The sequence below is a fragment of the Elephas maximus genome, chromosome 19 (genome assembly GCF_024166365.1).
Source record: "Elephas maximus indicus isolate mEleMax1 chromosome 19, mEleMax1 primary haplotype, whole genome shotgun sequence".
NCBI lineage: Eukaryota > Metazoa > Chordata > Mammalia > Proboscidea > Elephantidae > Elephas > Elephas maximus.
Window position 1 is genome coordinate 26,843,197 of NC_064837.1, and position 25,343 is coordinate 26,868,539.

At 41.7% G+C, this 25,343-nt stretch overlaps 1 protein-coding gene across 6 annotated transcripts in view; it reads left to right on the top strand.

Annotated features, from left to right (window-relative positions):
* The first annotated feature begins 11,891 nt into the window (after positions 1 to 11,891).
* The window catches only part of RHOT1 (ras homolog family member T1), a 71,321-nt gene continuing 57,869 nt past the window's right edge, over positions 11,892 to 25,343 (top strand). For 4 of the 6 annotated variants that reach the window (XM_049859028.1, XM_049859033.1, XM_049859030.1 and 1 more), the window contains exon 1: positions 23,643 to 23,814. In XM_049859028.1, the coding sequence (XP_049714985.1) occupies positions 23,739 to 23,814 (76 nt within the window). In that variant the 5' untranslated portion in view covers positions 23,643 to 23,738. Of the gene's footprint in view, positions 12,168 to 19,954; positions 20,029 to 23,642; positions 23,815 to 25,343 lie in introns of those variants that run through there. The other 2 variants (XM_049859031.1, XM_049859032.1) reach the window with 2 other exon arrangements.

The following is a 25,343-nucleotide window of genomic DNA, read 5'->3' on the forward strand; positions in this document are numbered from 1 at the left end:
CGGGAGATGAACTGATACAGTGGCTGTAACAATGGGCTCAAGGATAATAATGATTGTGAAGGTGGCACAGGACTGGGCAGTGTTTTGTTCTATTGTACTTGGAGTCACTATGAGTTGGAACCAACTCAGTGGCACCTAACAACAGCAACAATCTGTTATTTAGGTAAAAGGTGACCTTGGGATAGTTTCAGTTCAAGGTTTAATGAGTATCTTAGGGCAAGAGTCTTGGGGAGTCGTCTAGTCTCAACTGGTCGAGTAAGTCTGGACTTTTTAGGAATCTGAGTTCTGTTCCATGTTCTTCTCCCATTCTGTCAGGCTCCATCTGTTGTGGCCTTGATCACAATGGTTGTTAGTGGTAGCTGTAAACCATCTAGTTCTTTAGATCTCGTGTAGATGAGGTTGTGGTTCATGTAGACTGTTAGTCCTATAGACTAGCTTCTCTCTGAGTCTTTGATTTCTTCTTTCTCTTTTGCTCCCAATGAGTAAAGACCAATAGTTGTATTAAAAGCTGCTTACAAGCTTTTAAGACCCCACACACTACTCAGCAAACTAGGATGTAGAACATAAACTTTATGAACTGTATTATACCAATTGACCAAGTTATCCCATGAGACTATGCTCCTAAACCTTCAAGCTCAGAAAACCAATCTCATGAGGTATTTGGTTATATCTAAGAAGTATCTGTAACTGTGCCCCCTATATGGCTTCTTATGTATATGGATGTACATGCACACACACGTACATGTATATACACATACAAATAGGTACATCTATATGTGCACACATACATACCCGTACTCATATATAACAACCACACACATATTTTTTTGGTTGGTGTTGGTGTTGTTGCAACATTATATATGTCATATCTTTTATCAAAAGTACAATTTTCTCTTGTGTACTTTTTAGTGATATCATTTACCTTGGTCCTGCTCTGAGCTCTTCACCCACATTCGGTGCTACCTTTTTATCACCAAAAATAATAATAATAAATAAATAAATAAATAAATAAAAGGTGTTTATTATATAGAGAGTGATTCCCCCTCTTCCTCCCACCTATCCCTGGTAACCATTAATGAATGGTGATTTCTGTTTGTGTACCTGTTCTGTTCTTATAAAAGTGAGATCATACAATATTTGTCATTTTGTGATTGAATTATTTCACTCAGCATATGTGCTCCAGATTCATCCATGTTATGTTTCAAGAACTCATCATTATTCTTCATGGCTGCATAGTATTTCATTGCACATACGTACCACATTTCGTTTATCCATTAATCTGTTGATGGGCAGTTAGGTTGTTTCCATCTTTTTGCTATGGTGAATAGTGCTGCAATGAACATAAAATGAACATAGGTGTTCATAAACACCTGTTTTGAAGGTGTAGAAATTCCACTCTGTTAGATTGGATTAAGCAGAAGTCTCATCACACAAACTGATCTGGCAAACTTTGACAGTGCATTTAACCTCTCTTTGCCTTTCCTTCCCCTGTAAAATGGAGATAATTATACTTGCTCTCCCTTACCTTCCTTACAGGGTTGCTGAATGAATTAAATAAAGCAATAGGTGAAGAAATTGGAAAATGCAAGAGCGATTTAAATTCAGCAACAATGACAACTATATTCTATTATCATCACCTCGACTTCTAACATATTGAGACTCACACCCTATTTCCATACATATCCTTGAAAATAGACGTGAGCAGGATCCTTCCGTAATGATCAACTAATCTGCTTTCTGAGCCTCATGACCACCCTGTGTGACGGGCATTATTATCTTACTGTTAACATACAAGGACATAGAGGCTTAGTGGTTTGTCCACAGTCAATCAGCTGGTCATGGCCGAGCTGGGAGCAGAGCCAGTTTTCTCACTCTCAAGTCTCTAACATTCTTAATAACCTCTGATAAGGTCCTTTGTGACACCAGAAACATGGCCTTCCACTCTGAAAGGACACAGGTCACCCTGATGTCAGGAGGTACTCTTTTGTCCTGGCTGTTGGTCACAGCAGTCCTCAGCGTGGTGGCCTTGGGCCGTCTAAGCAGGAACAAGCCTCTCTCTTTGTGCCAGATGACCTTTAAAAGGCTCTCTGTCCTCACTCTGTCATGGAGCTGGTATCTTCTCACCCAGAGTCACCTTGATGTTTGCCTTTTGTGCCGAGATTCAGAATTCAGGGGCCAGAGTTTTAGCCTCTTGAGGTTCTTTGCTTAAATAGGTGGTTTAACCTCTGGGGTGGTTTGGATAGTGAGGCCTCCATGAACACGGGGTTTACGTGTTGGCCACACGATTTCATCAAGCTGATGCCGAAGCACAAGAGTCACGAAGGCAGTGAATGAAAGTCACTTTTGGCTCCCTTGCTTTCGCCTCCAGAGTTTTCTGTCAGTATATCCCTTCCAGTGCAATGTAAAAAATGGCACTCTTCCCTCGAACAAACACAGAATCCTCCAAGGGACACAAAGAGAAGTGACGCTGAAACGACAGCGGAGGAAGAGCCTCACACTTGGATCTGTGCTGTTTGGGTGACGAAATCCACCGTGTGCCCAAGCAAAATATGGGCATCTACCCATAGATCAAACCAGGAAGACTTTCCTTGGGATACATAGGCTTAGAGGAAGAGCAGCAGATACTCCCCAGGCAGCTTCTCACGCTATCTGGAGATGTTTCTCTTATAGACTTAAGTTTTCTTCCAGGCTTTGTCTATCGAGTTCTTTCCTTCCTGGGAGCTGGGGAGAAGGGAGTAACCTTGTCAGTGACGTGGACTGCCTCTGTTTATCTGTCTTTTCTCTGTCTTTTCTACCTCACACACGTGCGCACTTACCTGTTGGTGAGGTGGCTACCGGAAGGCACTGTTGCACCCACCTACAAGCAGGAAGCCACCACTTTGCTAGGCCTGCAGCAGCCTCTAAAACAGTTGTACCTATCCGTTCCATGCTTCTTTTCCCTCAAATACATGTTTTTCTGGAAATGTTTAATTTTAAAGACTTTATTTTCTAGCTGATTCCAAAATCAAACAATGCTGCTCTCTGGGGAGATTTCTCAGGCCCTCTGGCTCTAGTTGAGGGAGAAGGCCCTTCCCCAAGGGAACTTGGGGCTTTTGTATACTTTCAGCTCCATCATCCCTCACTCCTGCCTCAGCTCTCAGACCCAGGCCCCAAATTCATCTTCTTTCATGATTTGTTTAAAGTCCAGAGGACTGCATGATTGTTTCATGGTTCCCTGCGCACGGCAGTCTTTATTTTATTTTTTTAATTGTATTTAAGGTATGTTGAAGATTTGTTTGGATTTGGGATTTACCTTTCCAACTAGCCACGGGCTTTTCTAGAACAGTATCCCAAGTTTCAACCTTTCACGTGTACCCCCTCATGATTCTCGCTACATCTGCCTATCTTCTGTGCCATTTTTTAACCTAATATTTTTTCCTAAACCAACTATGTTTTTCCTCACCTAAATTTATTTATTTTAAAAAAATAAAATAAAATTTTTAAATTTATGTCAAAAGGAAACTATATATCACTTATGTAAATGAACCAGAATCATGTGTCCTGAATAGAGAAAGGGGTGACCCTGAACATTTGTTTCAAGGAAAACAAAACAATGTGACTATCTTGATATTGTTGTCTGCCTAAGGCTCTCAACCTGAGGCTTGCTCAGAATCTCTCTCTCCTTTTTATTTTTTCTCTCTCTTTTTCCCTCTCTTTCTTCCGTTCTCCCTCTGTCTCCCTCTCCCTCTCTCCCTAAGGAGATTATCAGGTGTTAAAGATTTATTGAGGCTTTCATTTGATTTAATCAGCATTGAAAGATAATAGAAAAGGGAAATGCTTTCTCACAAGAGTCAATGTTTCTTAATATCCCTGCACCATCTACAATTATCTCTTGTTCCTCCACTTTGCAGAACACAATTCTAAGAGCTTGGTCTGGAACAATATGGTTTCTTTGTCCTTCCCCAGAGAAACATGACCTTCACTGGTTGTCTTGACTCTTTTTTTTTTTATTATTAACTTTTATTGAACTCCAAGTGAACGTTTACAATTCAAGTCAGTCTGTCACATATAAGTTTACATACATCTTACTCCGTACTCCCACTTGCTCTCCCCCTAATGAGTCAGCCCTTCCAGTCTCTCCTTTCGCCAGCTTCCCACTCTCTCTATCCTCCCATCCCCCCTCCAGACAGGAGATGCCAACACAGTCTCAAGTGTCCACCTGATATTATTAGTGTCTTGACTCTTTTATGGGAGCCCTGGTGGCACAGTGGTTAAGAGCTCAGCTGCTAACCAAAAGGTCGGCAGTTTGAATCCACCAGCCACTCCTTGGAAAACCTCTGGGGCAGTTCTACTCTGTCCTGTAGGGTCACTGTAAGTGCAAAAGGACTCAATGGAACAGGTTTGGTTTGGTTTTGGTCTCCTCACTGAAGGATTGCATCATTCTTCCCAGTTCAGTGGAAATACTTTGTCTTTATTTTTCAAAATACCTAGAGTAGAGAACTTCACGGTTTTGATCAGTGGCAACCACGAGGACATAATGTCTGGAAACCACTATTGGTCCTTTGCTCTTACCAGCTTCTGTATCAATTACTCACCAAGTTCTGATAATTGGTCCTGCCTCCTCAAATCATCTCAGATCCGGCACCTCTCCTCTTTCCTCTGCATCCATGCTGTGGGTTCAGACTGGATTCACTTCTCTACCGAATTGTTGTAATTTGAGCTCTTCTATCTAGTCACCTGGGGTCCCTGGATGGTGTAAATGGTTAATGTGCTTGGCTGCTAGCTGAAAGGTTGGAATTTCGAGTCCATCCAGAGGTGCCCCAGAAGAAAGGTCTGATGATCTACTTCTGAAAAATCAGCCATTGAAAACCCTACAATTCTATCCTGACACACATGGGGTCACCATGAGTTGGAATGACTTGACGGCACCTGGTTTATCTCTAGTCAGAACCCCCTTCCCATCCATTCTCCTCATTCAGCTACCTTGGTGTGATAATTTAAGATGGTGTGTCAACTTGACTGGGCCATGATTCTCAGTGTTGTGGCAGCATTATAATGTTGGCATCACATCCATGTTGAGATGGGATCTTCTGTGAGTAGCCAGCCAGTTGAAAGGGAGTTTCCTTGGGCGTGTGGCCTGCATTGAATGTAAGCAGACGTTCTGACAAGACTCAGGGACTTTTTGCTTGCACTGGATCCTGCAGCTGGCTCCTGTTTGTCTGACCTCCAGTTCTTGAGACTTGAGCTAGCAGGCCTGCCGATCTTGGGATTCATCTATCTTCCGCCTGTGAGCAAGAGCCCTGCTCTCTGACCTGCCACCCCCCCGTGACTACATGAATTAGGGGAAGCCTCTATCCTGACCGATGGACTTGGGACGTTTCAGCCTCTACAACTACATGAGCCATTTTCTTGATATAAATCTCTTTCTAAATATATATTTACACATTTACTGGTTTTGCTTCTCTAGAGAACCCAGCCTAAGACACTTGGCTTTCCAAAACAGAAATCAGATCAAGTCACTCCTCTGCTTAACTCTTCAGTGCTCCCTGTTGCCTACGACAGAAAGTTCAGCTTCCCTACCTCTTCCCTTACCTACCTCTAGTCTCCATCTGCCATTCTCCACCCCAGCCACTCAGCTTTGATCACATCATGCACGTTTGCACATTCGGTTTGCTTGACTTGGAGTGCTCTTCCCCTTGTCAGAGGGAAATCACAGTTGAAAACTATGGTGGAAACATACAGATCAGCTTTCCACCAACAGGACTGGCCTCTTTCACTGTCACTGTGTCCAACATGGCAATATGTGCACAAGGAGTTTAGACGGGATTAAAGGTGACCCACTAACCATAGGAGCTGGTATAGGAAGGCCACTCAGACTAAACCCATGGTCATTTTCCTAGGAGCCTTCTGCGTTTTCACTGGGTAAAGGCACTGTGATGCCTGGGAGGTCATCTGTTAATACAGCCATGCATGGAGAGGGATTCCTGAACGAAACAGCAATACAGGTTGGGCTGGTTTTGACTAGGGGTGAGTGAGGTGGGAGGAGGTAGAAAGAGATTCAGATTATGAGATGCCACCTTTTATGGAATGTTTTTGAAAGGGGCAGTTTCTGTACATAAGGAATGATTTGGAAGAGTCTGGTGAGAAGAAAGATGGGTGCCTAAAGACAGACTACCTAGTCGACAGTTTGCCCCAATGATAAATCTGTGCTGTTCATTACTTTTTCCCTAGAACCTAATACAGAGCCTGACACATGATGAGAACTAAGTAAAAATATATGTCGAATGATTTAAACATGATAACCTACATTAATATCTCATTTACAGCATTGCTATTTTTCTAAATCTATCAATTTTATTTAAAAGACTTATAATTATTAACTTTAACATTTTACAAAAGGCTGTGGTACTAAAAATTAATTCATAGCCATTAACACGATTTTTGTCTTTTTTGTGCTCTCTTCTAATATTTCTGTATATCCATTAGTTTTTAACTACTCAACACATGAATGCGTGCTTGTAATAATGCAAAATTAAAAAAGTATAGAGGGTAAAAGTTATATAAATGCATATATCATACTTAGTTTTTATGTAGTTGTATATATGGTTTTCTTTATTTTGTAAATACTTTTCTGTATCATTAATAGTCATTAGTTTTAATGACTGCAAAAATTTCGATTATTTTCTATTATACTTATTTAGCTAGTCTCCCACAATTGTACATTTGTCATTTTTTTACTATTGTGCAAAGCTGCTATAAACAATATACATATGCATGTATATGTAATATCTTTCTTCTTTTGAATTATTTCCTCAGAATATCTTTAATCTTGGTGATTTCTTTGCAGAGGTAAACAGAAATTATGAATTTACTATTCCATGGAATTTTTTGTTTTGCAGAAATGGTTGTGGCCTGAAATTTTAGAGAATCATTGGTTGGTATATATAATGCCCGCAAAAATTTTTAATAGCTCCATGTGATTAAAAAATATATATTAAATGCATTTTTGCCTTCCTGAGTTTACAGTCTGGGTGGGCTGTTAGTCATATGCCTTTAGAAAGATAATGCAAGTTAGCAAATGAATTCCAAATAAGCAATGCAGCTGTTAAAAGTGATATATGGGAGGTGGGGCCAAGATGGCGAAATAGGCAGATGCTTCCGGCAATCCCTCTTACAACAAAGACCCGAAAAAACAAGTGAAATGATTATATTTATGACAAGCTAGGAGCCCTGAACATCAAAGGCAAAGTAAGAAAACAGACTGAGTGGCAGGGAGAGGGAGAGATGGTTTAGAAGTGGAGAAGAGTTGACGGATCTGAATTGCTGGGATACCTCAGGCAGCATTCCTGGGAGCAGCTGTGGCGGGCTGGTAGTAGCTTTTGGACACAGTTTCCTCAGGGAGAAAGAGCCAGCTGCACAGCCTACTCACACATCTGGAACCAGAGAAGAACGGCATTGTCAGCAAAAGCTAAGTACTTGTATATATTTTACCATGCCCCCTGCCCCCAAGCCACCTTCTGAGGCTGTTGATTTCCCTGAGCCTGAGATAGGCCCTGTTGAGCATCCGGAGCTATTCTCCAGACCTTGGAGAAGGAATAAATTTGCAACTGGGGGAAAAGATAATTTGCCAGCTCCACTAAACAGAGGAGCTTGGGACAGAAGCAGCTCCTGTCCAGACATAAACAGTCCGTGGACATTGAATACCTTTCCCTGCTGCATGGACCTGTGTGAGCCTATTTCAGGAGAATAGTCCCTTGTTGGCAGACTGGAACTGTTTGAGCTATGCAGTGGAGAGGTGGATGTTTGATGTTTGACAAGGCTTTGCCTATTAAACGGGGTCCTTTTCACCTACCCTAAGGGGCCTAAGGACCGGTGGCTCCACTCAGGTCACCCAGGTGACAGGGGTCCATGGATAACTGGTACCTCCCAGTCTTTACAACCAAAAGTATTGTGTGCCCATGGTCTGTCTGCAGAACCCACCCACCTGTATGCTTTAGGGAACAGGGACTTGCTTTCCTCAGAGACACTCAGGACAGTTCTCAGCCTCCTGCCTTGTCCAGAGCGTGACCCCCTGCTGCAACCAGATACGGGTCCTACACCAATCACCCGTGCCCCTCTAAGACTGTAGGACAGAGCCTGTACCACACACTTGATGACCTGGACACCTGGGCTGAATTCATACAAGAAAAATGAATGGACTCCTAGACTGATATACCTGATTACAGCTCTAGCCATCTGGTGACAGGACGTCAGAGCTTCAAAGGCAAAAATACTCAAGCTGGCTGACTCAAGCAACCTATCTGGGCATGTCAAAATAAAACAAAGCAAGAAGCTAGGATACAGTAAGCAAACATAAAACAAATTAATATGATAAATTATAGATGGTTCGGAGACAACAGTCAATGTCAAATCACAAAAAGAAACAGACCATGATCACTTCAACAAGCTCTCAAAACAAAGAATCAAGGGATCTTCTAGAGGAAGGTGCACTCCTGCAATTACCAGATGCAGAATACAAAAGATTAATATACAGAACTCTTCAAGACATCAGAAACGAGATTAGGAAGGAGATCAGGCAATACGCAGAACAAGCCAAGGAACACACAGAGAAAGCAGTAGAAGAAATTAAAAAGGTTATTCAAGAACATAATGAAACATTTAATAAGCTGCAAGAATCCATAGAGAGACAGCAATCAGAAATTCAGAAGATTAACAATAAAATTACAGAATTAGACAAATCGATAAAGTCAGAGGAGCAGAATTGAGCAAGTGGAAAGCAGAATTGGTGAGCTTGAAGATAAAGCACTTGGCACCAATATATTTGAAGAAAAATCAGATAAAAGAATTTAAAAAAATGAAGAAACCTTAAGAATCACGTGGGTCTCTATCAAGAGAAATAAACCTATGAGTGATTGGAGTACCAGAACAGGGAGGGATAACAGAAAATACAGAGAGAATTGTTGAAGATTTATTGGCAGAAAACTTCCCTGATATCATGAAAGATGAGAAGGTATCTATCCAAGATGCTCATCGAACTCCACATAAGGTAATTTTAAAAGCAAGTCACCAAGACATAGTATAATCAAACTTGCCAAAACCAAAGATAAAAAGAGAATTTTAAGAGAAAAGTCGCCTACAAAGGGCAGTCAATAAGAATAGGCTTGTACTACTCGACAAAAACCGTGCAGGAGGCAATGAAATGACGTATATAAAGCATTGAAGGAAAACACTGCCAGCCAAGAATCATATATCCAGCAAAACTATCTCTGAAATATGAAGATGAAATTAGGACATTTCCAGATAAACAGAAGTTATAGGGAATTCGTAAAAACCAAACCAAAACTACAAGAAATACTAAAGGGAGTTCTCTGGTTAGAAAATCAATAATATCAGGTATCAAACCAAGACTAGAACACTGGACAGAGCAATCAGATGTCAACCCAGACAAAGAAATCACAGAAATAAATCAAGATTAAAAAAAACGCTCAAAACAGGGAAATAGTGATGTTATTATGGAAAAGAAGACAACATTAAAACAGTAAAGATGAACTAAGAAATGTAGGCATAGATCTTTCATATGGAGAGGGAGACAAGGTGATATAAAGAAATAAAATTTAGGTTTATTTCGATGTTTTGGACTCTGCAAAGGTTTGTTTTATGACCTAATATGTGGTCTATTCTAGAGAATGTTCCATGTGCGCTAGAAAAAAAAGTATATTTTGCAGCAGTTGGGTGGAGAGTTCTGTATAAGTCAATGAGGTCAAGTTGGTTGATTGTTGTAATTAGATCTTCCGTGTCTCTATTGAGCTTCTTACTAGATGTCCTGTCCTTCTCCGAAAGTGGTGTGTTGAAGTCTCCTACTATAATTGTGGAGGTATCTATCTCACTTTTCAATTCTGTTAAAATTTGATTTATGTATCTTGCAGCCCTGTCATTGGGTGCATAAATATTTAATATGGTTATGTCTTCCTGATCAATTGTCCCTTTTATCATTATATAGTGTCCTTCTTTATCCTTTGTGGTGGATTTAAGTCTAAAGTCTATTTTGTCAGAAATAATATTGCTACTCCTCTTCTTTTTTGCTTATTGTTTGCTTGATATACTTTTTTCCATCCTTTGAGTTTTAGTTTGTTTGTGTCTCTAACTCTAAGGTGTGTCTCTTGTAGGCAGCATATAGATGGATTGTGTTTCTTTATCCAGTCTGTGACTCTCTGTCTCTTTATTGGTGCATTTAGTCCATTTACATTCAGGGTAATTATAGATAAATAAGTTTTTAGTGCTGTCATTTTGATGCCTTTTTATGTGTGTTGTTGACAGTTTCATTTTTCCGCATACTTTTTTGTGCTGAGGCGTTTTTCTTAGTAAATTGTGAGATCCTCATTTTCATAGTGTTTGACTTTATGTTAGTTGAGTCGTTAACGTTTTTCTTGGCTTTTATCTTGAGTTATAGAGTTGTTATACCTTTTTGTGGTTACCTTATTATTTACCCCTATTTTTCTAAGTAAAAACCTAACTTGTATTGTTCTATATCGCCTTGTATCACTCTCCATATGGCAGTTCAATGCCTCCTGTATTTCGTCCCTCTTTTTGATTATTGTGATCTTTTACCTGTTGACTTCCATGATTCCCTGTTATGTGTATTTTTTTTTTTTAATTAATCTTAATTTGTTTGTTTTTGTGATTTCCCTATTTGAGTTGATATCAGGACGTTCTGTTTTGTGACCTTGTGTTGTGCTGGTGTTTGATGTTATTGGTTCTCTGACCAAACAATATCCTTTAGTATTTCTTGTAGCTTTGGTTTGGTTTTTGCAAATTCTCTAAACTTGTGTTTGTCTGTAAATATCTTAATTTCGCCTTCATATTTCAGAGAGAGTTTTGCTGGATATATGATCCTTGGCTGGCAGTTTTTCTCCTTCAGTGTTCTGTATATGTCGTCCCATTCCCTTCTTGCCTGCATGGTTTCTGCTGAGTAGTCTGAACTTATTCTTATTGATTCTCCCTTGAAGGAAACCTTTCTTTTCTCCCTGGCTGCTTTTAAAATTTTCTCTTTATCTTTGGCTTTGGTGAGTTTGATGATAATATGTCTTGGTGTTTTTCTTTTTGGATCAATCTTAAATGGGGTTCGATGAGCATCTTGGATAGATATCCTTTCGTCCTTCATGATGTCAGGGAAGTTTTCTGTCAGGAGTTCTTCAACTATTTTCTCTGTGTTTTCTGTCCCCCCTCCCTGTTCTGGGACTCCAATCATCCGCAGGTTATCCTTCTTGATAGAGTCCCACATAATTCTTAGGGTTTCTTCATTTTTTTTAATTCTTTTATCTGATTTTTTTTCAGCTATGTTGGTGTTGATTCCCTGGTCCTCCAGATGTCCCAGTCTGCATTCTAATTGCTCGAGTCTGCTCCTCTGACTTCCTATTGCGTTGTCTAATTCTGTAATTTTATTGTTAATCTTTTGGATTTCTACATGTTGTCTCTCTATGGATTCTTGCAACTTATTAATTTTTCCACTATGTTCTTGAATAATCTTTTTGAGTTCTTCAACAGTTTTATCAGTGTGTTCCTTGGCTTTTTCTGCAGTTATCCTAATTTCATTTGTGATATCTTTAAGCATTCTGTAAATTAGTTTTTTATATTCTGTATCTGATAATTCCAGGATTGTATCTTCATTTGGGAAAGATTTTGATTCTTTTGTTTGGGGGGTTGGAGAAGCTGTCATGGTCTGCTTCTTTAAGTGGTTTGATATGGACTGCTGTCTCCGAGCCATCACTGGGAAACTAGTTTTTCCAGAAAATCCGCTAAAAAAAAATGCAGTCAGACCCCTATCAGAGTTCTCCCTCTGGCTCAGGCTATTCGGATGTTAATGAAGCCACCTGGGGAGGGTGGGGGAGGGAACAGAGAGATAGGAGAGTAGCACCTCAGAATATAGCCAGACTTGCTTGTCTTGCTTGGAATGACTATTATATCTGAGATTCCCGCAGGTGCATCGCCTATGTGTGCTGGCTGTGTGGAGATTGCCCCCGTGGGGTCTGGCCCGCTGGAGTCAAGGTCAGATCCTCCGCTTCCAGCCCCACGCCCAGCGTCAAGGCTCCCCTACTGGGACGGTGCACTCTCGACTCCAAAATCAGTCGCTGCCTCCCGGGAACTTCTCGTCCCTCCAGCCACGTGGCCGTGCCGCCCCCGCGAACGAGGTGGGCCCCCTCTCCGGGTTAGTTCAGATGGGTGGAGCAGCTCCCCGTGCTTGTGCCGTGACCGAGTGTCCCGGCTGGGACGCTGTTCTCCCCGCTTCAATACCAGTCGCTGCCTCCCGGGGACTTCTCCTACCGGCTGCGTCCCACGCCGCCCACGCGACCCGGCTGGGCCCCTTCCCGGGGTTAGTTCAGGGGGGTGGAGCAGCTCTCCGTGTTTATGCCGTACCTGCGTCCAGTCCAAATCCTGGTGAGACGGTTCCCCGGCTGGGACGCTGCTCTTCCTGCTCCAAGACCAGTCACTGCCTCTTGGGGACTTCTCCTACCGGCTGCGTCCCACGCCGCCCACGGAACCGGCTGGTCCCCCTCCCGGGGTTAGTTCAGGGTGGTGGAGCAGCTCTCTGTGCTTGTGCCGTACCTGACTGGTACGCTGGCTCCAGGCTCTGGAAACAATCGCTGCTTCCCCGTATTAGTTCGTTCTCCGTCTCTAAATCTGTGTTTGTTGTTCAGGGTTTGTAGGTTGTTATGTATGTGATCGATTCACTTGCTTTTCCGTGTCTTTGTTGTAAGAGGGATCCGAGGTAGCGTCTGCCTAGTCTGCCATCTTGGCTCCGCCCTCAAAATTTAGGTTTAAACGTAGAAAAATGGGGTAAATATTAAGGTAACCACAAAGAAATAAAGGGCATACAGAGACTCAGCAGAAAAAAAACCAACAACAAATAAGAGGAAAAGAATATATAAACTACTCAGCACAAAAAATAAAGTGGGAAAAATAAACTGTCAACAACACACAAAAAAAGACATCAAAGTGACAGCACTGAATTCATACAAAAGTAAAAAAGAACTTTTTTTTTTTTTGATCCACAATTACGCTGAATGTAAATGGACTAAATGCACCAATAAAGAGACAGAGAGTGGCAGAATGGATGAAAAAACACAATGCATCTATATGCTGCCTACAAGAGACACACCTTAGACTTAGAGACACAAACAAACTAAAACTCAAAGGATGGAAAAAAATACATGAAGCAAACAACAATCAAAAAAGAGCAGGAGTGGCAATATTAATTTCTGACAAAATAGACTTTAAAGTTAAATCCACTACAAAGGATAAGGAAGGACATTATATAATGATTAAAGGAACAATATACCAGGAGGATATAACTATGTTAAATACTTATGCACCCAATGACAGGGCTCCAAGATATGTAAAACAAACTCTTAACGGCATTGAAAAGTGAGATAGACAGCCCCAAAATTATAGTAGGAAACTTCAACACACCACTTTCGGTGAAGGACTGGACATCCAGAAAGAAGCTTAATAAAGTCACGGAAAATCTAAATGCCACAATCAACCAATTTGACCTTATAGACATATACAGAACACTCCACCCAACAGCAGCCAGGTATACTTTCTTTTCTAGTGCACACGGAACATTCTCTAGAATAGACCACATATTAGGTCATGAAGCAAGCCTTAGCAGAATCCAAAACATTGAAATATTACAAACCATCTTCTCTAACCATAAGGCCATGAAAGTAGAAATCAATAATAGAAAAAGCAGGGAAACTGCTTGGAAACTGAACAATACCCTACTCAAAAAAGACTGGGTTATAGAAGACATTAAGGATGGAATAAAGAAATTCATAGAATCCAGTGAGAATGAAAATACTTCCAATCAGAACCTTTGGGACACAGCGAAAGCAGTGCTCAGAGGTCAATTTATATCAATAAATGCACACATACAAAAAGAACGGGCCAAAATCGAAGAATTATCCCTACAACTTGAACACATAGAAAAAGAGCAACAAATGAAACCCTCAGGCACCAGAAGAAAGCAAATAATAAAAATTAGAGCAGAATTAAATGAAATAGAAAACAGAAAAACAATTGAAAGAATTAATAAGACCTAAAGCTGGTTCTTGGAAAAAATTAACCAAGTTGATAAACCATTGGCCAAACTAATAAAAGAAAAACAGGAAAGGAAGCAAATAACCTGAATAAGAAATGAAATGCGCGATATTACAACAGACCAAACTGAAATTGAAAGAATCATATCAGATTACTAAGAAAAATTGTACTCTAACAAATTTGAAAACCTGGAAGAAATGGATGAATTCCTAGAAACACAATACCTACCTAAACTAACACAAACAGAGATAGAACAATTAAATAGACCCATAACAAAAGAAGAGATTGAAAAGGTAATCAAAAAACTCCCAACAACAACAAAAAAGCTCTGGCCCTGATGGCTTCCCTGCAGAGTTATACCAAACTTTCAGAGAAGAGTTAACACCACTACTACTAAAGGTATTTCAGAGCATAGAAAAGAACGGAATACTCCAAACTCATTCTATGAAGCCAGCATATCCCTGATACCAAAACCAGGTTAAGACACCACAAAAAAAGAAAATTACAGACCTATGTCCCCCATGAACTTAGATGCAAAAATCCTCAACAAAATTCTAGCCAATAGAATTAAACAACATATCAAAAAAAAAAAAAATTCACCATGACCAAGTGGGATTCATGCCAGGTATGCAGGGATGGTTCAACATTAGAAAAACAATTAATGTAATCCATCCTATAAATAAAACAAAAGACAAGAACCACATGATTTCACCAATTGATGCAAAAAAGGCATTTGACAAAGTTCAACAGCCACCGATGATGAAAACTCTCACCAAAATAGGAAGAGAAGGAAAATTCCTCAACATAATAAAGAGTATTTATACAAAGCCAACAGCCAACATCATCGTAAATGGAGAGAGCCTGAAAGCATTCCCCTTGAGATCGGGAACCCGACAAGGATGCCCTTTATAACCCTCTTATTCAACATTTTGCTAGAGGTCCTACACAGAGCAATTAGGCTAGATAAAGAAATAAAGGGCATACAGATCGGCAAGGAAGAAGTAAAAGTATCTCTATTTGCAGATGACATGATCTTATACACAGAAAACCCTAAGGGGTCCTCAAGAAAAGTACTGAAACTAATAGAAGAGTTCAGCAGAGTATCAGGATACAAGATAAGCATACAAAATCAGTTGGATTCCTCTACGCTAACAAAAAGAACATCGAAGAGAAAATCACCAAATCAATACTTTTTACAGTAGCCCCCAAGAAAATAAAATACTCAGGAATAAATTCCACCAGAGATATAAAAGACCTATACAAAGAAAACTACAAGATGCTACTGCAAGAAACCAAAAGAGACCTGCATAAGTGGAAAACATACCTTGCTCATGGATAGGAAGACTTGACATTGTAAAAATGTCTATTCAACCAAAAGCGATCTATAGATACAATGCAATTCGGATCCAAATTCCCATGACATTTTTTAATGAGATGGAGAAACAAACCACCAACTTCATATGGAAGGGAAAGAGGCCCTGGATAAGTAAAAGCATCACTGAAAAAGAAGAACAAAGTGGGAGGCCTCACTCTACCTGATTTTAGAACCTATTATACCACCACAGTAGTCAAAACAGCCTGGTACTGGTACAACAACAGATACATAGACCAATGGAACAGAATTGAGAATCCAGACATAGATCCATCCACATATGAGCAGTTGATATTTGACAAAGGCCCAAAGTCAGTTAAATGGGGGAAAAGACAGCCTTTTTAACAAATGGTGCTGGCATAACTGGATCTCCATCTGCAAAAAAAATGAAACAAGACCCATACCTCACACTATGCACAAAAAAGGAACTCAAAATTGGTCAAAGACCTAAATATAAAATTTAAAACGATAAAGATCATGGAAGAAAAAATAGGGACAATGCTAGGAGCCCTAATACATGGTATAAACAGTATACAAAACATTACTAACAATGCAGAAGAGAAACTAAATAACTGGGAGCTCCTAAAAATCAAACACCTATGCTCATCCAAAGACTTCACCAAAGGAGTAAAAAGATTACCTACAGACTGGGAAAAAGTTTTTAGCTATGACATTTCCTGTCAGCATCTGATCTCTAAAATCTACGTGATACTGCAAAAACTCAACTACGAAAAGACAAATAACCCAATTAAAAAATGGCAAAAGATATGAACAGGCACTTCACTAAAGAAGACATTCAGGTAGCCAGCAGATACATGAGGAAATTTTCACGATCATTAGCCATTAAACCCAGTGCCGTCTAGTCGATTCCGACTCATAGCAACCCTACAGGATAGTTAGAGAAATGCAAATCAAAACTACAACCAGATTCCATCTCACTGCAACAAGGCCGGCATTAATCCAAAAAACACAAAATAATAAATGTTGCAGAGGTTGTGGAGAGTATGGAATACTTATACACCGCTGGTGGGAATGTAAAATGGTACAACCACTTTGGAAATCGATTTGGCGCTTCTTTAAAAAGTTAGAAATAGAGCTAACATACGATCCAGCAATCCCACTCCTTGGAATATATCCTAGAGAAATAACAGCGTTTACAAAATGAACAGAGACATGCACACCCATGTTCATTGCAGCAGTATTTACAATAGCAAAAAGATGGAAGCAACGAAGGTGCCCATCAATGGATGAATGGATAAATATGGTATATTCACAGAAGGGAATACTATGCATCGCTAAAGAACAGTGATGAATTGTGAAACATTTCATAACATGAAGGAATCTGGAAGGCATTATGCTGAGTGAAATTAGTTGCAAAAGGACAAATATTGTATAAGACCACTCACTATTATAAAAACTGAAGAAATGGTTTAAACAGAGAAGAAAATATTCTTCGATGGTTATGAGAGGGTGGAGGGAGGGAGGGAGGGAAGGAAGGAGGGAGAGGGGTTTTCACTAAATAGACAGTAGATAAGAACTACTTTAGGTGAAGGGAAAGACAACACACAACACAGGAGAGGTCAGCACAACTGGACTAAACCAAAACAAAGAAGTTTCCTGAATAAAATAAATGCTTCGAAGGCCAGCGTAGCAGGGGCCGGGGTTTGGGGACCATGGTTTCAGGAGACATTCCAAGTCAATTGGCATAATGAAATCTATTAAAACATTCTGCATCCCACTTTGGAGAGTGGCGTTTGGGGTCTGTAAACGCTAGCAAGTGGCCATCTAAGATGCATCAATTGGTCCCAACCCACCTGGAGCAAAGGAGAATGAAGAACACCAAAGACACAAGGTAATTATGAGCCCAAGAGACAGAAAGGGCCACATAAACCAGAGACTACATCAACCTGAGACCAGAAGAACTAGATGGTGCCTGACTACAAGCAATGACTGCCCTGACAGGGAACACAACAGAGAACCCCTGAGGGAGCAGGAGAGCAGTGGGATGCAGACCCCAAATTCTCATAAAAAGTCCAGACTTAATGGTCTGACTGAGACTAGAAGGACCCCGGAGGGCATGGTCCCCAGACCTTCTGTTAGCCCAAGACAGGAACCATTCCCAAAGCAAATTCTTCAGATAGGGATTGGACTGGACAAGAGGATAGAAAATGATACTGGTGAAGAATGAGCTTCTTGGATCAAGTAGACACATGAGACTATATGGGCATCTCCTGTCTGGATGGGAGATGAGAGGGCAGAGGGGGTCAGAAGCTGGCCAAATGGACATGAAAAGAGAGAGTGGAGGGAAGGAGTGTGCTGTCTCAATAGGCAGATAGCAATTAGGAGTATACAGCAAGGTATATATAAATTTTTCTATGAGAGACTGACTTTATTTGTAAACTTTCACTTAAAGCACAATTATATAAAAAAAGACAGGAACAAAGAAAAAATAAAAATAAAGTGATATGAGCAGGTACTTACATGTTAAGTAGTGTGACAAATGCTTTACCTGCATTGTTTTATTTTACCCCTATGAGACCCTATGAGATAGCTCCATTTTTCAGATGAGGTTTACGTTTCTCAGAGAAGTTGTGTAACCTGCCCAATGTTGCACAGCTAGCAAAATGCTGGAGGCGATATGTAAACTTCAGAGCTCATGGTCTTAACCACTCCACTAAGGGAACTCAGGCCATTTTAAGAGAAATGTTCATGGAAGCTTCTCGATATCAACTGTCTCCTAATTGAGGGTATTTCTTTTCCATCTGTATTGAAACAGATCTTGAGAAAATTAAAAACAAATCTGGATGCAACCTCACCAACAGATGAGGCTCTTGTCTGGAAATTTCCTTTCAACATTGTTAGTTATAATGAAACGCCTTTTAATAAGTAATTTTGCCTAGTGATGTATCTTCTGGCCAAATCTAGCAAACGGAATCCATGTCCGCTAGAGACCAACCCATGTGATTATACAGAGGACATGGATGCTTGAATAATGAATGAAGAACAACTGCATTAAAAGGCAAGATGAATCTCACCCCAACATTACTGGTACTAATAAAAATAAATAAATAAATGTTGGAGAGGGTGTGGGGAGATTGGAACTCATGCACTGCTGGTGGGATTCAAAATGGCAGAACCACTTTGGAAAATGATATTGTACTTCCTTAACAAGCTAGAAATAGAAATACCATCTGATTCAGCAATCCCACTCCTTGGAATATACCCCAGGGAAATAAGACCTGTCACATGAATAGACATATGCATATCCATGTTCTTGGCAGCACTGTTCACAGTAGCAAAAAGATGGAAACAACCTAAGTGCCCATCAACAGATGAATAAATAAACCAACTATGACACGTACGCACAATGGATAACTATACAACGATAAAGAGCAATGAATCTGTGTAGCGTCTCACAATATGGATGAATCTGGAGGGCATTATGCTGAATGAAATAAGTCGATCACAAAAGGACAAATACTGTCTCAGATCACTATTATAAAAACTCATGAAAAGGTTTACACACAGAAAGAAACAATCTTTGATGGTCACTAGGCAGGGAAGCGATGGGGAGGCAAAAACACTAACTAGATGGTAGATAAACGGTAACTTTGGTGAAGGGTAGGATAGTACACAACACTGGGGAAGTCAGCACAGCTTGACCAAGGCAAAGTCACAGAAGCTTTATAGACACATCCAAACTCCCTGAGGGACCGAGTTACTGGGCTGAGGGCTGGGGACCATGGTCTCGAGAGACATCTAGCTCAGTTGGCATAACACAGTTTATAAAGAATATGTTCTACAACCGACTGTGGTGAGTAGCGTCTAGGGTCTTCAAAGCCTGCGAGCAGCCATCTAAGATACATCTACTGGTCCCATCCCAGCTGGAGCAAATGAGAATGAAGAAAACCAAAGACATGTTAATGACGCAGGATAAGTGTAGGGTGTATCTTGAGTCAATCTCTTTTGAGATATAAAAGAAATGAAACAAACAAGCAAGTAAGTAAAGATAGAGGAAGAGAGATGCCAAGCTATATGAAGATTGCCCAGGAGCAGAAGCTCAGGAGAGACAAAGATCTTCCTCCAGAGCCGACAGAGAGGTAAAGCCTTGCCCTAGAGTCCACGCCCTGAATTCAGACTCACAGCCTCCAAAAGTGTGAGAAAATAAATTTCTATTTGTTAAAGCCATCCACTTGTGGTATTTCTGTTACAGCAGCACTAGATAACTAAGACACAAGACACTGGACTTTTCCGTTCCACCAGAGTAGTCTTGGCAGGAAAAGGAGGAAGGCTTCCAGGCAGAAATGGGAAACTGAAATGGAGGGTGAAGAAGGGCAGCTTTGGATTTAACTTGAGAAACCAAAGACAGATGGGCCTGAAAAATAGGACTGATGCCAACTGAAGTCTTGTTTGGCTACTGGCCCAGGACTGTGTCTAACTCACCAATCCAAAACTAGCCTCTTATTCCACTCTAGTCATTTAACACACACTGTATCTTCTACCCAGCAGGCTTGTTCACTGACCCTGGTTGTTCCATTGTCCTGAGACTCAGAGAGGCTGTATTCCAGATTCCTCCTTTGGTAAGTATAAAAGATAGAGTTCCCTTATCTCCTGTCCAAGGTACTTGGTTTAGACCTCCCAACACCCCTGGCACAGTTGAAGAGGCATGAAATCTGTTTTGTGAGGGTAACGCTCCCCCTCACTATTCTAGAGGAAAATTCTGTCAGTGCATTTCAGACACCAATCTGTCTCCTGGTTTTATCAAATCTCTTTAATACACAGAATTCAATCTGTAGTATCCCAACAGTCAATTCTATTGCCAACAACTCCATTCTCTGACTTGTTTTGCTCCAGCATGCACATCTATCCTCAGGCTCAGAGAGATGTACAGAAACCACTTCTCTTACAATTTATTTATCTAACACTTAATGTATCACTTACCATATACCAGTCACTATTGTAAATTATTCCCATTTGTCATTCCCATTTCTCAGATGAGGAGACTGAGATACCAAGAGGTTCAGTAATTTGCCCAATGATGCACAGCTGATAATTGGCAGAGTTGAGTGGACTCCAGAGTCCCTGCTCTTAACCCTCAGCTCTGCTATCTCCAGGGGAACCTCAGAGTGGCCCCTGGTGGATATCTGTTAACATCATGAGAAGGGCATAAAGCTCAAGGCTAGCCAGGGGACTAGAGCTTCAGAAGTATGTCTGATGGAGAGAGGCTGTAAAAAGAAACTTACATCACAGGGGAGGCATGCTCTGGCATGCAAAACTCCCTTTCACCCCGGTTAGTGAGTTTGGCCTCTGTTTGTACCAAAACATTTGTCATTGCCTGCTGAAAGTGCTTGCTGATTGCCTCCTTTCTGCAGCCCTTGAGTCTGGATTTTAAAGCAAGTGTAATTTACAAAGGAATTCTTCCCAGTAGGACCTCAGTGAGAGCCCCCCCCCCCAAATAAGCTTGTCTGCCTAGTCCCACCCCTGTCTTTCAGAGACATTCCTCTTAATAAAAATGCCAGAGACTTTTTCCCATACATCTGCAGCACCACAAAGGCCCTGTCTCATCTGATACTCATGGAGAAGCCTCACTGAATTAATATTGTCATCAACTGGCAATGCTGAGAGTCCTGGGGTCAAGATATTCTATCAAGTGCTGCTTGGAGCAAGCTGTGCCCTAAAGAGTTTGCACCTCTGTAAAGGGCCTTTGCCCTTTGTGATTTGATAATTGTGTAATTTTTTAAAAAGAAAAAGCTTTTTCATACAGAGTACACTATTTCATGGGTTCCTCCAAACAATTTCATGAGGTGCAAGGCTGGGAAGAGATTAGAGTCTTCATTTAGTAGGGAAGAAATTGAGGCACAGAGAGGTGATATGACTTGCCCAGAGTCACACACTAGGGAGTGGCAGAGCCAGGGCTCAAGTTTAGCTGTTCTGCCTTTGACAAGTCTCTGCATCTCCCTGGGTCTTGCTTTTCTTTCCTACAGAGTAATGAGGTTGGTATAGGTGCTCTATGAGAATTCTTCCAATTCGAACATTTTGTAATTCTAAAATTCTGAAGAACACTTTTTCCTGAAAGATCAAATAATCAGCCCTCCTGAATTTCACATTTCCACTCACTGGGATGCAGGCAGGAGAGAGACTAAAGCATCTTACCTGCATCATCAACTCCCAGTGATCAAGGGGTGTGTTTTTCCTGTTTTCCTTCTTATATCACAGCGACAGTGGTTTTTGGAAGGGCTTCCTCCCCTATACTCTTCATTGTTTGTTGCTGTTGAGTCAACACTGACTCATGGTGACTCCATGTATAACAGAACAATATGTTGCTCAGTCCTGTGTCATTTTCATGATTGTTGGTATGTTTGAGTCCATTGTTGTGGCCATTGTGTCAATCCATCTCTGAGAGTTTCCCTTACCTTCACTGGCCCTCTACCAAACATAAGGTTCTTCTCCAGCAATTGGTCCCTCCTGATAATGGCATTCGAAGTAAGCCAGTAGAAGTCTCGGACAATATTCTGTGATCCACAGGGTTTTCACTGGCTAATTTTTGGATTGCTAGGACTTTCTTCCTAGTCTTAGTGGGGAAGCTTTGCTGAAACGTGTTCACCATGGGTGACCCTGTGGTATTTGAAATACCCGTGGCATAGCTTCCAGCATCATAGCAATGTGCAAGCCACCATAGTACGAAAAACTGACAGATGGGTGGTGGCCTATATTCCTTAGGGACATCATATAACTAAGATGGTGGAATATTGTAGAAAACAGTGATGTATTTATTTCCCTTAGAGCCCATGGATATACAACTTTTCAGTGAACTTTTATGATCCTAATGATAGCTGACATTAGTGGAGCGTGTACTATGAGTGGCACTGTATCAAATGCTTGAAGTGTATTGCCTTATTTATTCCTCATAACTGCCTTACTCAAAAAAACCATTGTCGTGGACTCAATTCCAACTCATAGCGACTCTATAGGACACAGCAGAACTGCCCTCATAGGGTTTCCAAAGCTGTAATCTTTATGGCAGCAGACTGCCGCATCTTTCTCCCACCATAACCACCTTAAGAGGTAGGTATTATCATTACTGCTGTGTTGCAGAAGAAGGAAACAGGCGCAGAAAAGTACAAGAGTTTGCTCAGGATCACATAGCTATTAGGTGATGGAATCTGGATTCAAACCCAAGCAATTTGTCAGCAGCTCTTAACTGATACACTAGACAACATTGCTTCTCTTAGGAGAAAGTGGGGAGGGGTTGATATGATGCACATTTTATTTCCTTTTACCATTTATTACGTAATGTTTAAGATAGAAAAAAAGGTATATTACACACAGATAGCTCTAACCACTGTTCTAGCACCCATGATGGAGCAACAAATTCCTCCAGGTAGAGTGGGTCAGGAAAAATTAAGGCAATGTTGGAAAAATCAGTAAGAGTTTACTATCCAGTGACATTTTTGTGTTCAGCACTACGCTGGGCAAGACGGGTATCTTACCATACAGTAAACATAGAGAAGAATCTCTTAGTTTGGCTACAAAAAATGAATCTGTTTACACAAATGGCACAAACACTAGTCGTATATATAATTATATATAATTATATATAATTATATATAATATAGTAGTATATATATTATATATAATAATTATTATTTATAATTATACTTTCTTTATAAGCACCATAAGCAAAAACAGCTAGGGTGATGGACTCTGGGTAGTGGAAAGGAAGCCAGTCATCCTTTTACTCAACCAAGCACTTACTGAGGTCCAATAAGATGGGCAACAACTGAGAACCAGGTAGACAGGTGCTGTCCTCCAGGAGCTTATATTCTGGTGAGATCTCTCCTCTGATTCACTGCCAAACTCTACTTATGTGACCTGCCTCTATTCTGTAAAATAAATGTGGTGAGACTAGCTAATCGGCTACTTAAATTCCCTACCCAAAGAGAATCCCTGGCGGCTGTGCCCAGAGGAGTGCGAACAAGGCTCTCAGACGCGAGGCTGCAAGAAACCCGACGGAAGGGGCGCTGCTGAGTCCCGGAACGCGTTTGCTTTCCGAAAGCGCTTGTCCCTCGCCGCGCCCCGTCGGCCCCGCCGCTGCGGCCGCCCGCGGAGCCGGAGGAGGCGGAGCCGCCGCTGCCCCAGCTCCGGAGCGGGGAAGCAGCCGAGGAGGCGGCGCGGCGGGCCCAGGCGGCCAAGGCTCGGGCGGGGCGGCGGGGGAGGCGGGCAGGCGGCGCCGGCCGCGCGGGAGAGCGGCATCGTGGGGTGGGCGCTCCCGGCGAAAGGAGTCCGCTCCATGCGTACGGGCCGAGCCCGGCCCTTGCGAGCCACCGACATGAAGAAAGACGTGCGGATCCTGTTGGTGGGAGAACGTGAGTCCGCGCGCCGGGCCCCCGCTGCCGCCGCAGCCCCTGCCTCTGCCCTGCTCGTAGCGCTCGCCCCTCGCCGCCCCTCTCGTCCGTCGGCGCCCGCGGTCCTCCCTCCCAGACTCTTCGCTCTTCCTGCTTGGCCGTCCGCAGGCGGCCCTCATTCTCTCATCTTACCTGGGCCCCCTAAGGCTGCCTCCCCTCGTCCCCTGGTCGACCTCCCAAGACCCGTCCTCGTCTGCCTCTGAGTGCCGGCCTCACCCCTCCGAAGCTTCTCTTCTCCTCTTCCTCTTCAAATCCTTTTGTCCCGGGCCCCGCCGTTTTCGAGGCCGCCCCTTTCCTCGTCAGACCCTCGTCTTCCGTGGAGACTCCCTTGTCACTGCCAGGCAGGTGCTAGGTGCTGACCGGCAGACTGACCAGTTGGGATGGCGTGAACCGGCTCCCGGGGAAGCTAGGGGGAGGGGTGCAGAAGTGTCCGACGTGGGGGCAAGGTCAGGTTTCTGACTTTTTTTTTTTTTTGCATTAGCGGTTTTCGCTCTCTCTTCTTAGATATTACCATTAAGGGGTGGTGCATTTTTAACCATTCTTGTGTTTTGGAGTGGAGTCGCTTCTAGTACACTAGGTATTTTCCCAGAAATGTATTTTCAACTTCAAGTTATACAAGCGCTCAACGAATGAATAATTATTGGGGCGGGGGCGGTCCTCCGTGGAGGAAATTATGGTTACCCTGAAGTCTAATTTGCCGTCCTCTTTTTAAGCAGTGTTCATTCCATAGCTACTCATGTATAAATACCTACAAAGACACACGAAACCTAAACGGGCACACATACCTGGGACCCGCTAGAGATTCTTAGATTTCACCTTTTGAAGATATAATAAAGGAGAAATGCCTTCTGTTCGCGGACATGGGATAAAACAGCAGGGACTTCTTGATATCACTGTGCAAGTTACATGACTCAGACGGTAGGACTAAAATAAGAAGGAAGTGGGCTGGGGAGAGCTGGATGTTGATTGTTTTCAGGTACAGGAGTTAATGGTCTGCCCTTGCTGTTCGGAAGCATTCTTTTCTAAGCCACATTCCTTTCATGAGTAGCCCCTCCAGGTCACTGTGATGAACTCCAGAGGAAGAAAGCACGTTTTTTACCTTTTCCTGTAGTGTTCTTTGGTCTTCCTTTTTCACCTGCTGTTCCTTCGTTTTGAATTGGAACTTAGAAGTAGGCTTAGCCGAATACAGTTCACTTTTCAGTTTGCAGTTCTGGGTTTTAGTCTTTATTTATAAGTATATCTTAGTCTGTATTTTGTGTAGATTTCTTTAGCAAAGTTCAGGAAGGGTGATTCATGCTGAATGCATTTGGAGCAAGGTAGGGACTGTAAAAAAGTGGTCCTTCACGGTATCGTGAAATAGTTTTAAAGCTTAGAAGTTTTTATACTGATTTTTTAAAAAACAAAAATCCCATGTTTTGGGTTTAGTTTTGAATATAGGAAGCAATTACGTATAATTGTTAGTCTGTAAGACGTCGAAATAGAAATGGTAT